The 14,661-nt window shown below is 36.5% G+C and overlaps 2 protein-coding genes across 2 annotated transcripts; one reads left to right on the forward strand and one right to left on the reverse strand.

The window, feature by feature from the left end:
- Positions 1-239: 239 nt before the first annotated feature.
- Positions 240-1,106, reverse strand: LOC120782634. Its single transcript, XM_040115002.1, has 3 exons — positions 936-1,106; positions 788-852; positions 240-713 (listed from the first exon to the last, which is right to left on the reverse strand). Exons 1-3 carry the CDS (start codon positions 1,037-1,039, stop codon positions 508-510), a joined length of 375 nt encoding a protein of 124 aa, XP_039970936.1. The 5' UTR covers positions 1,040-1,106; the 3' UTR covers positions 240-507.
- Positions 1,107-2,404: 1,298 nt separating this feature from the next.
- Positions 2,405-3,293, forward strand: LOC120782553. Its single transcript, XM_040114884.1, has 3 exons — positions 2,405-2,573; positions 2,640-2,704; positions 2,769-3,293. Exons 1-3 carry the CDS (start codon positions 2,488-2,490, stop codon positions 2,999-3,001), a joined length of 384 nt encoding a protein of 127 aa, XP_039970818.1. The 5' UTR covers positions 2,405-2,487; the 3' UTR covers positions 3,002-3,293.
- Positions 3,294-14,661: the final 11,368 nt, after the last annotated feature.

Below are 14,661 nucleotides of genomic sequence, written 5' to 3' on the forward strand. Positions count from 1 at the left end.
GTGTATAATTTTTAATCCCTGAAAAAAATAATAAATGATAAATAAATACATTTTTTAACAGTCCTGTTTCTTTTGCGACAGACCTTGTATGTAAACTTAAAGTTTTTAAAATAATTTGTGTTTTTTTCATAAAATTATATCCGTAACTTAGAACGAAAGCTCCCAAATATGAACATAATAATATTTTGTTCAAAAGATTTTTATAATATTTAAAAGAAAAAAAAAACACAATCAACCAATTTTCAATATTTGATCATATATATATTTAAGTAATTGTTTCCGCTACAATTTACATATGTATGTCATAATAAATATCATCTCATCGAATATGATGAATGTAGTACCATATTAAAATCTAAATTTTCAAAAGCTTTTACAATATTAATATGGCTTTTATATAAACTAGCTATAGATAGAAATACTGCATATAAGTATACTAATGCTGCTGAGCCGTCTAAACCGTTATAAGTATAAAAGTGTCTAAAACCTTCTTTGTATTTGCATTATCTAGTTCTTAGCATTTAAATCCAATATACCGTTGCCGAAAAATGGACAGATATCGGGATTCTCACTGCACCGGTGGTAACAGTTGCAGTACAAGCCCGGTTTACAATCGCTGCTTCCGCCATATTCGCGGCAAACCTCACCCACACCTTTGCGACATAATGTGCGTGGAAGACAGAACTCAGGGTTGAAGTTTATGCTAAAACTGCCTATGAAAAGAGAAATTAAATTAAAAATATAGTTTTTAAAACTTTAAAAGTTTTATATAAAAACACTAACTTACCATGTTTGCAACTTTCAGGATAAACGTTGTTTGGGCCGCAATTAATGGAGGGACCAAATGATTTCCTTTCAAAGTAAAAATTAAGAAAATAATTTCCTATTTGTGTAACAGAAAATAATACTACTTTAAAATTGTACTATATACTTACAAAGCTTGTGTTCCATTTTGTCGCAAAATCAGCACCAAAATCAATGTCAAGCTTAGCTTGGCGAACCAACCGACATGATTGCGAGCACTGCGATAAGACGCCATTTTCAATATTTTCTGTTTCCAAAACACACAACTTTGTAACTTTGATTCCAGTGACTCTGGACTTTGCTTCAGCTGTTTCTGCTTTCGCTGACTTTTGCGCCATCCTTTTATAGCTCTCTCAAGTGGCTTTCAGTCACATCCTTTTCTAATAATTTATGCAGTTTTCTAATTAAATATTCAAAATATTATTCTTTTGAATAATTCAATCAGCCTTGAATTTCAATCATTAACCGAACCATATTTTCATTGTCATCATCTTACCCTTGACCACTACTAATTGTTCAATGAAGTGGCGCTAATTTGTGCGTAAGCAATGAACCGAGCCCGCTATGGGTCAATGGGGCGAATGTAAGCATTTCAGTAATTGGTGTTGGAGAATTTCACAGCCAAATTGTTATTAATTATTGCATAATTACTTCATTTATTTCATTTATTTATTCTTTATAAAAATATCTGATGACTGACGCACCGACGGTCATTTAACTCTACCAATAACAATAACGTTATAAAGACCAATACTAATTTCAATCCTCGGATGAGTACCATTACCAATACAATATCAAATACAATATTAATGCCAATACTAATACCAATACCAATATCAATACTAATATTGATACCAATACCAATTTCAATACCTTATATTAATACCAATACCAAATACAATACCAATGTCAATACTAATATCAATACCGATACCAATACCAATATTAATATCAATGCCAATATCAATACTAATACCGATATCAATACCAATATCAATACCAATACCAATACCAATTACAATACCAATACCACACTAATTTCCATCCCCGGATGAGTACCATTACCTATATCAATAAGTACTATTACCAATACCAATTCGAAAACCAATACCAATATCAAGAGCAGTACCAATACCAATACCAATACCGATACTAATACCAATACCAATGTAAATACATACCAATAATAACAACATAACTGATTTAATTTCCGATATGATTACCATTACTAATGATATTATCAATACCAATACAAATATATATGCCATTACCAATACCAATGCTATTTTCAGCACCCATCTCAAAAAATTTTGTAACTCACCAATTTACTAAGATCAAGTTTCAATAAAAGATATTAAAATTAAAGTCTTAAAGTAATTTTAAAACAACCACTATCACCCTTGCTATAAAATGCGAGCGCAATTGACCATTGATAATTTGCCACCCCCCTAACTGATTGGGAATGTATAATTAATTAAGCATTTTCTATCTCGCATAAATTTGAATTAATTAAAATTTAACAAAAAATCTAGAGAGTTAAGACCTATGACCACCTATAAAAGGATATAGAAGCTCAAAGGAAAAACATCAAACGCTTGGTCAGCCTTGAAGCAGCTACATCAAGTGCTGCCATTCTAACTAAGAAAACAATTTCAAAAGCCTTTAGTGTATCTGAGTATCAATATGAACTCGCATATATACTGGATAACTAAGTTTAGTTGGCTGCTAGTATTCATGCTGGTTTTCTGGCATCGTGCCACACAAGGATTGTGAGTATAATCTTTTTTATTTATCAGCGACAATTATTTAACGAAACCTACTTATATACATTGAAGACCTTCTTTTTCACCCAATGAGTGTGAACCCGGCCTTTCAGTGGATCCCAGAGAGTGCGCGCATGGTGAGTACACAATTTATCTTTTACAATTGCCCTAATGAAATATATAATTGTAAATTTTTCCTAGGCGCGTTTGACTTAAATACGAACCGCACGAACTGCGAACCTCGTATGGTTTGTTATAGGAATATAGGTGAGCCTTGCCAGGAGCTTGTCGCTAGCAGCAATTGCTTGCCACCGCTGGTTTGTAATTGTGGTAAGTGTAGTGAAGTGTTGAGCTACTTATGCCGCAAAAAAATGCCACCGATATTAAATATGTCAAAGCGTATAAAACCAGTTTATACGGAATATGTCTATTAAGATGTCGTTGAATGCTGGAATACCAAAAAAAAATCTTTAGACGGACAAAGATGGAAGCAACGAACCAAAGGACTAACGCTTGAAACTTGATAAATAGTTACAAAATATCAAAAACTAATCGAAAAAGCATGCTAAAATGCGTAAAAGATGTATATTCCATATTATGAGTGATATTAACCCGCAGTATTGATATAACCTTAAGTATAATGTATGCTCTGAGCCAGTAGTTAACTAAAAAATGTTATAAACATAATTCATGTTAATAAAAGTACTTGCAAAATTACAAAAAGTACTAATCTTTCTTACTCATTTTATCTACCTGAACAAAGCAAGGGCTGTATGTGAAAAGATATACCTTATATTGAAAAATGATAGAAATATTTATCAAAGAAGTATTCTCATATACTCTATCAATTCCACAAAGGAATGGAACCCATGCCAAATTTGTGCCGACTTTATACCAACCTATGTCATTCATAGTATGGAGGACCCGAAATCAATGACATGCAAGTAAAAGAAAGGGATGGGTTGGAAACTTTGTCGTAATTGGCACTAGGTGGACTCTTCAAGATCGTAACTCTAAGAAAATAGCTGCGGTTTGCGGAAATATTTGTAAAGATGAATAAAAAAGTACTTCACCATTTTATTATATGCAGATATTTTTTTTCCTAAGTCATTATTGTTTTGGTCTCGATAGGTGACTTCAACAAATAGCGGAACAAATTCTAGGAATATTACCATATTAAACGTACAACATCAAAAATATCTAAACATAACAAATATTTGTAAGGCTTTATTAGTCTCTGTCCTTCCAAATGTCTTGTATGTAGTGCTCCGTCAATTGGTGTTAAACAAACACACATGCCCAGAGACACACTGTTGGCAAAGCGAAAATGGTTGCAACACGCACCAATGTGTGAGCGACATTGTTTGTTGTCGTTTTTCGGTGTGACAAATAAGAAAATCCGAATTACATTAAAAACTGAGTTGGGAAATATACACACCGCAGAGCTAGCGAGCGCATGAATGGCCGAATGTTTAAGGTGCTTTAGGGAGTTTTGTTGCAGGGTTGTTGCATGCATTGGATGGTGTAGTGTAACAGAGTAACTGCAAGTAATTGACGTGGGAATCTAACTAAGCGGAATAGTGAAAAATAAAGTGCAGATGCAATACGCAAAGGAATCAAATAATAGGAAAATATTATTGGACAGTTAAAATTCTGCAAAAAGTCTGTGTTGAAGAAGCGACACAATTGCTTGCACGTCTTCCATTTATACTGTGTAGCAACATGTTGCAAGAGTACGGATATCTGTCCTTTCGCACTAAATTTTCCAAACACAATAATAAAAAAGGGGTTCATTGAAATCGGAATAAAAATTTTCGAACAAATATGGAGGCTGGAGAATCATTACAATATTGTTCTTGCCAAGAATTAGAAACAAGCAAAGAAGTGTGAGCTTTTAATAAGCAAAAATCGCCAAGTTCATTAAACCACGCCTAAACTTAGTCGCTAGGACAGACAAAATAAGCAATAAATACAGATAAGAACTTTTTCGAGCATATATATATATCGACATAATCTTTTTGAAAATGGACTGTACAAACCTTCGAAATTTTAAAATTCTCTCGTACACACCCCGTATACAGTTTTTATTATTTTAGCAGGTTCTATACCAAAAAGATCGATCAATGTGTGAGTTATCTTCCAATAAAATAAATATGTAAATGCACTCAGCGTAGAGTTTTCGCCGATATAGTGATTTTCATTCATTTTTACTTTCCTTTGCCTTTAAAGCTTAAATATATTCAGAGGTTCTACAAAACAATAACTTATTATTATGAGCGTCTCGCCAGTATTTATGTTTTTCAACCGGTTAATTTAATCCCAAAGAAATATTCAATTTAAAATTAACAGTAATATTATTTATAGAAAATTATGCGAACCAATAGCAATATACAACCATGTACCTCTGCGCAAATGGCAACAAGTGTTTACCAGCTAAAGCAAATTTTCAAGAATGCAGCGCACATGCGACCGCAAACACAGCTGCATGCAAGAAGCATTGAAACTTGCAACAAACACAACCACCATAAACCGTTAAAGAGTCAGAACATTGGACCAGGTGTATGCAAGCAGTAGGCTTAGTAATGATAATCGACAACAAGAGGTGGTCAGACCACAAATATTTCTTAACCGTTAGATGCAGCAAACGCCGGAAATAAGGAAGGCATAAATTCGTGGATCCAATAAAGTGCATGCTTCTCAATTCTAGGGAGAGCGATGGTGAAGTAGAAGTGGCAAATGTTGCCAGCTATAAACAGGCTATTCCACTATGGAGCAGGCAGCAAAATGCACGGTGACAAAGTATACGCCAACAGCCGCATTTTAACCTGCGCCGAACACATTTTAGACGCACTGATGTCCCAGCAATGTAATAAAAATGTTGTTCCAAATTAATTGAAAGACATAAAATACAAATGCGATGCGCCTTTCTCTTGCGCCACAACGAAGCTTCAACTGCCAATAGTATTTGCTCATGCGCATCATTGTTATTAGCCGTGCGTCATACTCGCTGGAATCTGCTTACGCAGCAGAAGAGGTTGCAGCAGGGGATAATGGCTTGAGTTTAGGACAGAGGACTTTCAAAACCTGTTAGTTTGTATTGAATCACCTTGTAGTCCATATACTTTTATTCGGTGAAGCAAATTGCTGTAATTCCACAGGGCCGTTAGGCTGATTGCCACACATTTTAACGATTATTGAATGATTATAAATAATCTAAAAAAAAACAACAACAAACCTATTGAAAGCTGTTAGGATTCTAATTATGAGCCTTATGGAATATTGCAGGATATGACCTCATTTCCTTTATGAATTTTCAAATTTTGTTTTTTTTTTTTTGAAAGCCTTTCCTTCTTACACGTGCTCTCAAAGCCCTAATATTCCAAGTTTAATTGAGTTGGCTACTACGGCTCTACATTCAGACCCTTATTGTCAACATTTGGATCATCTGAAGTACGCAATCGGCAAGAAGCGGACAGGAATGGTCAATAGCAGAGGAAATCTGTACCACCACGCAAATACCAGACCACACACATCGATAGAGACTCGTTGTAAGGTCTTAGTTCAAAGGTTGTTACGCATTCACTCAATAGTCAGCATTTGACGCTAAGTATAGACTACCTACTCCTGTCTATGTTTCTGCCATAGCCCCCTAAGGAGTAATCGAATGTTTCAAAATTATTTGGACGTAATAAGGTATACTTATTTTAAGCTGTATCTCAAGGTTTTTTTTTATAAAAGTAGTGGAAAATAACGGAGTTATGTGCTGTCTTCGGAGGCGCCAAAAAAAAGTTCCCCAACTGCTGGCATAATTCGGGCCGAATGTGTAGCTGAAACAAAAAAAATCAAAACGATCATTAAATTTGATGGTATTTCCCATACAATGATTTACGATTTTTGAAAAATTTCAAAAATTAACAAAATTACGTAGTAGTTCTGAAATCAATCTTTGACGTTCTTGCGAAATTTTATATCCACATGCCATAAAAGAAATGTTTGTAAAAATAGCTGGGCATGATACATTCATCAAACGCATCACTACGGGTGTAGAAACTGTCCAGCAACTTAGAAACCAAAAATCCTAAAATTCGTTGAAGGCATTGTAGGCCATCTCATCTGAAACTTACAAAAAACATACTGAATTAAGTGTTGGTACATTGTATTGGCTCAGGAGCCTAGTTTGAAAGCGAAATTAAAATCTGTATTAAAATAATGTATATGAAGAAGTAGTTTAAGGTTTTGTAAGACCACATCAAATTTGATCAGATGAAATAATAGATTTTTCTTACTAGACTTTCTATATAACCCCAATAAAATTTATGATTTGTGATTGCAAGAAAACTTAAGTACATTCTGCTTGTTTTCCGCCTCCAGAAGCTATAGGCACAACAATAGAACTTCAGTATAATTTATTCCTTAAATAATATGAAAATATTCGTAAAAGACTTATTGCACAAAGTCATATATTAGACGAAATGTCGATGAATTCAGTGCCTTTCAAATTCATTTTATTTACTTCCGAGAAAGTAAAGCTTCCATTATTAGATTCGAAGTTTGTTTCCTAAATCTTTTATTTCAGGAAATTTCCAAAAAAGCAAAATGAGATCAGAACTAGGTACCAATATCTAAGTTATTTGAAATTGTGTTAATATCATATTAAGTTTTTGATTACCAATTGATTGATTAAATTACCCACATGAAATTATTGGCATGTGAAACTACGACTGAACACAATTCATTATTTTCATATTTGTCTGGTAATTTGGAAAAACAAGTAGACCACACACTATGAAGTGCCAAGCGCTGGCGACAGAAATCAGCAAAGAGCTAAAAAACACTTCGAAATAATAATTTCATATGCAGACAGTGTGCGCAGTTTCTACTTGACTGAAACACGCATAAAAGCATAAATATGCCTACGAAATGCGTTTAATTAACAAGGGGTCTGCCACTGGTTTTTCACGCAGCGCATGCGCACATACACCGCGGCACTGTGGGCCGTTGTCGTGCTTAATAAGACAATTTTATTGATTTTGTGGCACGCAGACGACCACAGCGCCAAGCTAATATTGGAGATAAATTTCAAATGTTTGAAAAATGTGAGTGTAATTATGTAATATGCCTACATATAGAAATATATATATAATAAACATAGCGAACATTAAAGAAATAAGCCAATTCTTCGTGCGCTTTGGAAAATGTTCTGCAAATAAATTACTAAACGCAGCCATTAATCTGGAAATTGAAATATTTTTACACAATTATCAGCGGTATTTCACGAACACGCTCACACGTGCACGAAATAAATAACCGTTAACTGTTGCTAGTGTTTAAAACCGAATAACTAATGCCTAATCGCTGTACTTTGCTTCGTAGATTTTTGTCTCTTTGTACGTTGGTATGATTTTGAATTGCCCCAAAGCCGCATAAATTCTCGCATTACATTGGTTTTTTATAACATATCTTGTTTTTTGTTGTTGTAATTTGGCTTGCTGTCACAGCATGTTTTGCGTAGGTAGGATACACAGCCGCCAAAGCGCGTTTAATATTCATGTAAAATAGTGCCAAGTAAATACAAAAAATAAATGCACTAAATTCAGATATGATCAAATAAAAAGAGGAAACAATGTTCAATCCAGTTGCACCGAAGCTGTAGTACCCTTCACAAAATCGTCTGATCAAAAAAAAATATTATATGGCATTATTGTTGTTTTGTATAATTTCGTGATTAAATAGAAAAGTTCCCCATACAAATACATAATTCCGACCGCTCAGTTTGTGTGGCAATATACAAGTATGCTATAGTGAATCGATATCGACGCTTCGACAAATAAGCAGCTTCTTGAAAAGGAAAAGAGGCGTACCAAAAATCCATATCGGTATTTTCAAATCGACTTAATCCACTCAGCTCTTCAGGGAGATCATTTCTATATACCATATATAAGGTCTTTTCATTAGGCCGTTACAAAAGTAGACCGATAGAGACAACAAACGATGCCATATTTTTCCCGTTCTTTTGTAATTTCTCTTCACTAAGGTTTGCAATTTCATCATGGAAGGATATACGATCCAAAAGCACGTCGAAATTATTAAACTTTTTCTAGCAAAATTCGGAGTCAGTCACCTCAACTTTAAGAGCGCTACACCCAATTAATGGTGGTCATAATCATCCTCTCAGATCAACAATCGAGCGTCTAGTGGAAAAATTTAAGTCCACAGATACAGCATAAAATGTTTTCGTGCCAGTGAGACAAAGAAGTGCCCATTGGGTCCTGAATATTGCAGCCGCTAGCGCATCAATTGAAAAAGACCCAAATCAAACTCAACTCTAGCCAACTCAAGCCACTTGACCACCACAATCATTGTATTTTCGTGAATTGGGCTGAGCAACAACTTGAAAATGGTCCGGATTTTCATCGAAAAATCAACTTAAGCGATGAGGCATATTTCTGGCTGATTGACCTCGTCAATAATGCATTATTGGTTAGGCAACAATCTGCACGTACTCGTAGAGTCAGCATTGTTTGTCGAGAAACTTACGGTTTATGGACCGGCGGCCTCATTGGGCCGTACTTCTTCCGTGATGATCAAGACCGGCAAACAACTTGGACAATATGTGGTTCCAAGAGGACGGCGCCACAAGCCGCACAGCAAATGTCACAATCGGTTTATTGAAAACCAAGTTTGGTGAAGGTGTTATGTCATGCAATGGCCCAGTCAATTGGACGCCTCGGTCGTGCGATTTGACGCCGTTAGACTATTTCCTGTCGAGCTACGTCAAGTCTATGGTATATGCCAACAAGCCAGCGACGATTGATGAACTTCGTACGAATATCGAACGTGAAACTGCAACAGGATCGGCCGATTATGCTGGAAACCCGTCGAATTTGAATTAGGTTCAGGGCTTCTGCAAGCGTGCCCGTGGTGGCCATGCAAAAGAAATCGAGTTCCATAAGGAATGGCATTGAATTTACTTTGATAGGAATAAAAGAATTTCATTAATATGCCAAAACGTTTTTGTATTTAAAAAAAAATTGTTTATCGCTCTTAATGAAAAATCCGTTATACAAGTAGTTCATAAGGTATCCGTCATTTCCTTCTGAAAATTACAAACAACGCAGTAAATTAATTATACTATGTGTAGGGTACAACGATGAAAACAACATTATAGAAAATCATTTAACAAGTATGTAGATAAATGAACATATTAAAAATAAAATGTACCAATAAAATGGAATTGCCCATTCATTCCAGTGAAACAAGTGTTGTATTTCAATGGTTGTTGTTGTTGCTAACGACAAGTGTTGTGCCGCGCGTGCGCATAAAGCAATTCATATTCCCAGGTAGCTTTGTTTGTTCGCCCGCAGTGCATGTGTGTGCGTGTGTTTGTTGTAGCGTAGACGCTGTTTCTGCTACGGCCTACGCAAAATCTCGTCGATCTCACTGATTTTCGCTGCTACAACTTTTGCGAAACGCCTACACTCTGCTTTCAAGTATTGTTGTTGTTGTCCATATCGTTGCATTACAGGTTGTCTTATTTATTTTTATAGCTAATCTAGCCAATTTTTCGTTTGTAATCAGCATGTCGTTGGGTCTCAATATAAAAACAACGGAGGGTTTTAGGTTACATGCAGCGAGCAGTGGAGGATAAGTACTAATGTGATGGCAGTTTGAATGTGAAGTGAGGTTACAGCTAATGAAAGAGCCGTATTAAGGAGTGAAATAAATTTATTTCACACATTTCTTTTTATGCTGTAATAATTATAGAAAAATTATAGGATAATTCTATATCATTGCTAGATAAAGTCTCCAATATGATATCAAATTACTTATTAGACCCTTAAGCTGGCTTGTCCTATGAGGCCCTAAACTTGGTGTCGCTACTCTTCCTTGACTCCCAGCTTGAGCTCACGTTATCAATAGCTGGGCTCCTAAATTTACCCCTTTTAATCACAAGCTTAACCAAGCAGGATCCCTAGCATTGCTACCCAGATTGAGCATATATTCCACCTAAACTCGGTTCCGTACTTTTCTTTGGTGATTTTCATCCTACCAGCCGAGTTCAAGTATTCTCTTACTTAATAGTATAACGCTTTCCGTCTGGTTGCAACTGATCCACAATTTCATTAAAATCGTATGGAAGTATTTTCATCAGTCGTTCTTCCTTTTCGCTATTTGGGGCTAATTGGATATTCCAAGTGTAGCCAGGTCCCTCTCCACCTAGTCTTTCTAATGAAGTGGCGGCCTTCGCCATCCTCTGCTTATCTCGGCGGGAACTGCGCCGAATACTTTCAGACTTGGACTGTTTTCGTCCATTCGGAGGGCGTGACTAAGCCGGCGCATCCCCTGTCCCTTAATTCGATGCACTATGTCAATATTGTCATATAACTCGTCGTTCCATCGAATGCGATATTCACCGCGGCCAAAGCACAAAGGTCCATAAGTCTTCTCTCGAAAACTCGCAACGTCGACTCATCAGTTGTTTTCATCGTCCATATAGCAGTTATAGAGTTTGGCTTTTGTTCGTCGAAAGATGACTTTACTTTTCAATTACCCACTTAGTCCAAAGTAGCATCTCTTGGTAAGAGATATTCTGAGTTGGATTTCGATGTTGAGGTTATTGTTAGTGTCACTGCTGGTTCCAAGATAAACGAAAATATCTATAACTTTGAAGTTATGACTGTCAACAGTGACTTGGGAGCAAAGTCGCGAATGTGACGACAGGAGTTATTTCGTCTTGTCCTCTTTAACCACCAGACCCGTTTGCTTCCCTCTTTATCCAGTCTGGAGAAAGTAGAACTAACGGCGCGGTTGTTGAGGCCACTGATATCAATATCATCAATATCATCGGCGTACGCCTGCCGCTGTACACTCTTATAGAATATGGTACCAGCTTAATCTAGCTTGGCAACTCGAATTATTTGCTCTGGGAGAAGTTTGAAGAAGTCGCATGAAAGGGAGTTGCTTTGTCTGAAATCTCGTTTGGTATCGAACAGCTCGGAGAGGTCCTTTCCGATCCTGACGAAGGTTTTGATATTGCTCAACGTCAGTTTTTAAAGCCGTATTAGTTTGCGGAGATACCAAATTCAGACATTGAGCCATAAAAGCAGCTCTTTTTCGTGCTGTCAAAAGCAGCTTTTTGCGCAGATTGTGGGGTCTCCCTTATTGCGGATTGTGCAGAGCGTATTTAAATTCCAATCGTCGTGCATGCTTGCGTCCGACCGACCACCGTATTCGAATAGCTCGGCCGGCAATCCATCGACCCTGCCGCTTTGTTCTTCTTCAGACGGTTACTGCTATTCGAACTTCCTTTGGTTGCAAATGAGTATCGCTTCCCTCTTCAACTCTCTATCAAATATTTGCCCAATATCTAAAAAACAAAGGAAGTAATTTTGAACAATGACGAATGAATTATGGAACACGCCTTACTCTCTACATTGTGATTGCCCCTCAGTTGAATTCTTACGGCTATAAAATGACGTGCGATTTTCCAGGCTCCTCTACATCTTTATCGTGTTCATTGCCAATATATTACATCAGCGGCTAACCCTGTATTGATATAACAGTAAATTAGTCCTGTCATTAAACAACCAATACTTTAAGCACTCGTATTATACAAAAATATAATAAAAGTACTTTTTATGTATTACGTACGTACAACAAGTGTTTTAGGAAATAATAAAATAATTCAGCAAAAATAAGTTACGACGGGAATCAACCCTTTTCGTGCATGCTACTTTAACGAGAATCGTGTGAGCATGGAAAATGTAACCGTAATTATGTATGTTTGTGGTTTTGTGCCGTTAAAACTGTAAATAAAATTTAGCAAACAGTTAGCAATTTTTCTCATTTATGAGTGTGTGGGCGCATATTTGAAGTGCAGTTAAGTCGCAAGATGTGTCGGAAGTGTTACTCTCATCGTTTTAGACCAAACGGTGGAAAATAAATAAAATAGTGAAGCTAAAAATCAAATCACGAAATGCAATGAGGTGCAGCATCTTCAAACCTTCACGAGGATGTGCGCTTCGGTGGTCGCGCTGCTCAAATAGTCTATGCTGCAAGCGGGTTGATACAATAAGCACAATGATATAATTTTCAATATTCCAGCCGAAGCTTGAAGTTGAGTTAGTTTGGCGAATTATAGCAAGCCAGTGTAGTGCCGTAGGTGGATGTTGCAGTCAGCATGCTTTTAACTTCAAATACCACAGTTGCCTTGCCGGCCTATTGACGGACCCATCATGGTTTTGTTGGCGCGCAGCAGGTGAACGTTGCTTTGCAATTGTGTTTCTTTGTGAGCTTTTCTTCATTTTTAGATTTTATCGCTTTAGCAGTGAAAGTGAAATTATGCGCAGGTTACTAACCTCTGGCCTATGCGACATGGGTGAATAAATTACAAAGGGATCCAGCCCATTAGGTTTGTTGATTAACGCTATTCTTGCTTGATTGCTGGATTGAATAATCGGGAGGAAAAGTAAAAAGTATTTGCTATAAAATTATTTTTGTTTACTTGAAAATAAAAAAAGTTAAAGAAACAGTACTTCAAAATCATCGTGTTGGATTTCAGTGGACCTCAACATCTCTCACGCATTGACTTAAGACATTTTGGTTTATGGTTTAGGTATGAAACGTGTCATTGCTGGACTCGTGGCAAAAGACCTACACCTATCGCCGAAGCCACGTCGAGTAGAGGTCACAAAGGAGGGTCGTGGATTTATGAACATGGGTACGAAACTGTTCAATAATCAAACACTGCAAACCGGAAAAATGTAAATGAATATTGATAAAACTATAGCTTCAAGAATTATATTACTTTAGAAAAGATGTAGAGGCACAAGGAAAGAATAACGTGAGATGGATCAGATGAAATGCCATGAAATATTTTCTAACAAAGGCCTAAGGCAAGGATAAAGTTTTCTTATTTAGTTCAAGTACTCTTGCTATAAGGAAATAATTTTTATGACTGCTCAAAAAAAAAAATTTTATAAAAAAAATGCCAACTCAAGTTAAATGTGGAATTATTACAATAATGATACATTTTTAATGCCACTCTTCGAGTTTTGTAGCCAGTTCTATTTGCTACATACATGCAACAGTCACTGCTTTTATTTGCTACAAAAATGACACGAAATGTCACTTTGGTGTCAGTAAGCCAAAACACGTAAAAGGAAAGCTTTCGAAAACTATTTATTCATTTGACATTTATTCCAGCTCGCTTGGCCAATTATTCTGCCATAATCCGGCAGGAAGAATTTGAAAAATGTTGAAATCTCATTTTCTTAGCAACAAAAATCATATTGGAGTGTAGACAATGTCACAAATTACCTCCAGACTCTCTTGTATCCAACTCACCAGTTTTGGAGCAGAGTTTTATTTTAAACAAATATGTACGTTCTTAAAGAAACTCCGTTTACAAACATACATACATTAGGCAAAGTTGTTTTCCATGCACATTTAAAGTTGTCACATGCAAGAAAAATGGCAAAGAAAGAACAAAAACAACTTTGAACATTCACAAAAGGAAGAAATTTATAAATTTCCTCATATTGCAGCCTGGAATTAAGATTATGATTGACAGCTGCGTTGCAACTGGGTAAGTGCACCGGCCCGCCGCTTTTGATTACCTTACTGCCGCTATCAATTATGAATCGTACTACCCCATTTTGTCGCATTAATCAACCACTCAAATTTTCTATGAGCCCGCACAGCCATAAATGAACCATGCAGCATGGCGTTGCGGCATGGCGTTGCGGCATGGCATGGGCATGCAAAAAAATCCATACTTTCGATACACATGGGTTTTGATGCGCTTCCGCCCTGCCGTATGAACACTAAGCGCCTAATAACTACAACTTTGTAAACAAACACAATCTTCTCAATGTACGTAAGCAGGTATCGCCGCCTGTCTTTGCTTGCCACACGCTTTGCATATATTGACATACTTATATTGCATACATTGACAGTCACATCGTGACGCGATTGCGTTGCCTTACTCGTCGCATAATGAATGAAAAACACTTGTCGCTGCTGTCATGCTGCTCGTGTAGCATGCAACGCTCGTTGTTGAATGTACAATTTTTTAGTGATCAATGTGTGTTCA

The sequence above is a fragment of the Bactrocera tryoni genome, chromosome 1 (genome assembly GCF_016617805.1).
Source record: "Bactrocera tryoni isolate S06 chromosome 1, CSIRO_BtryS06_freeze2, whole genome shotgun sequence".
NCBI classification, from domain to species: Eukaryota; Metazoa; Arthropoda; class Insecta; order Diptera; family Tephritidae; genus Bactrocera; species Bactrocera tryoni.

Coding starts and splice junctions, on each gene's coding strand:
- LOC120782634 (XM_040115002.1), bottom strand. CDS start 1,039: ATGGCGTCTTATCGCAGTGCTCGCAATCATGTCGGTTGGTTCGCCAAG. Junction 853..935: donor CAAAATGGAACACAAGCTTT/GTAAGTATATAG, acceptor TTACTTTGAAAG/GAAATCATTTGGTCCCTCCA. Junction 714..787: donor TCCTGAAAGTTGCAAACATG/GTAAGTTAGTGT, acceptor CTCTTTTCATAG/GCAGTTTTAGCATAAACTTC.
- LOC120782553 (XM_040114884.1), top strand. CDS start 2,488: ATGAACTCGCATATATACTGGATAACTAAGTTTAGTTGGCTGCTAGTA. Junction 2,574..2,639: donor CATCGTGCCACACAAGGATT/GTGAGTATAATC, acceptor TATACATTGAAG/ACCTTCTTTTTCACCCAATG. Junction 2,705..2,768: donor TCCCAGAGAGTGCGCGCATG/GTGAGTACACAA, acceptor AATTTTTCCTAG/GCGCGTTTGACTTAAATACG.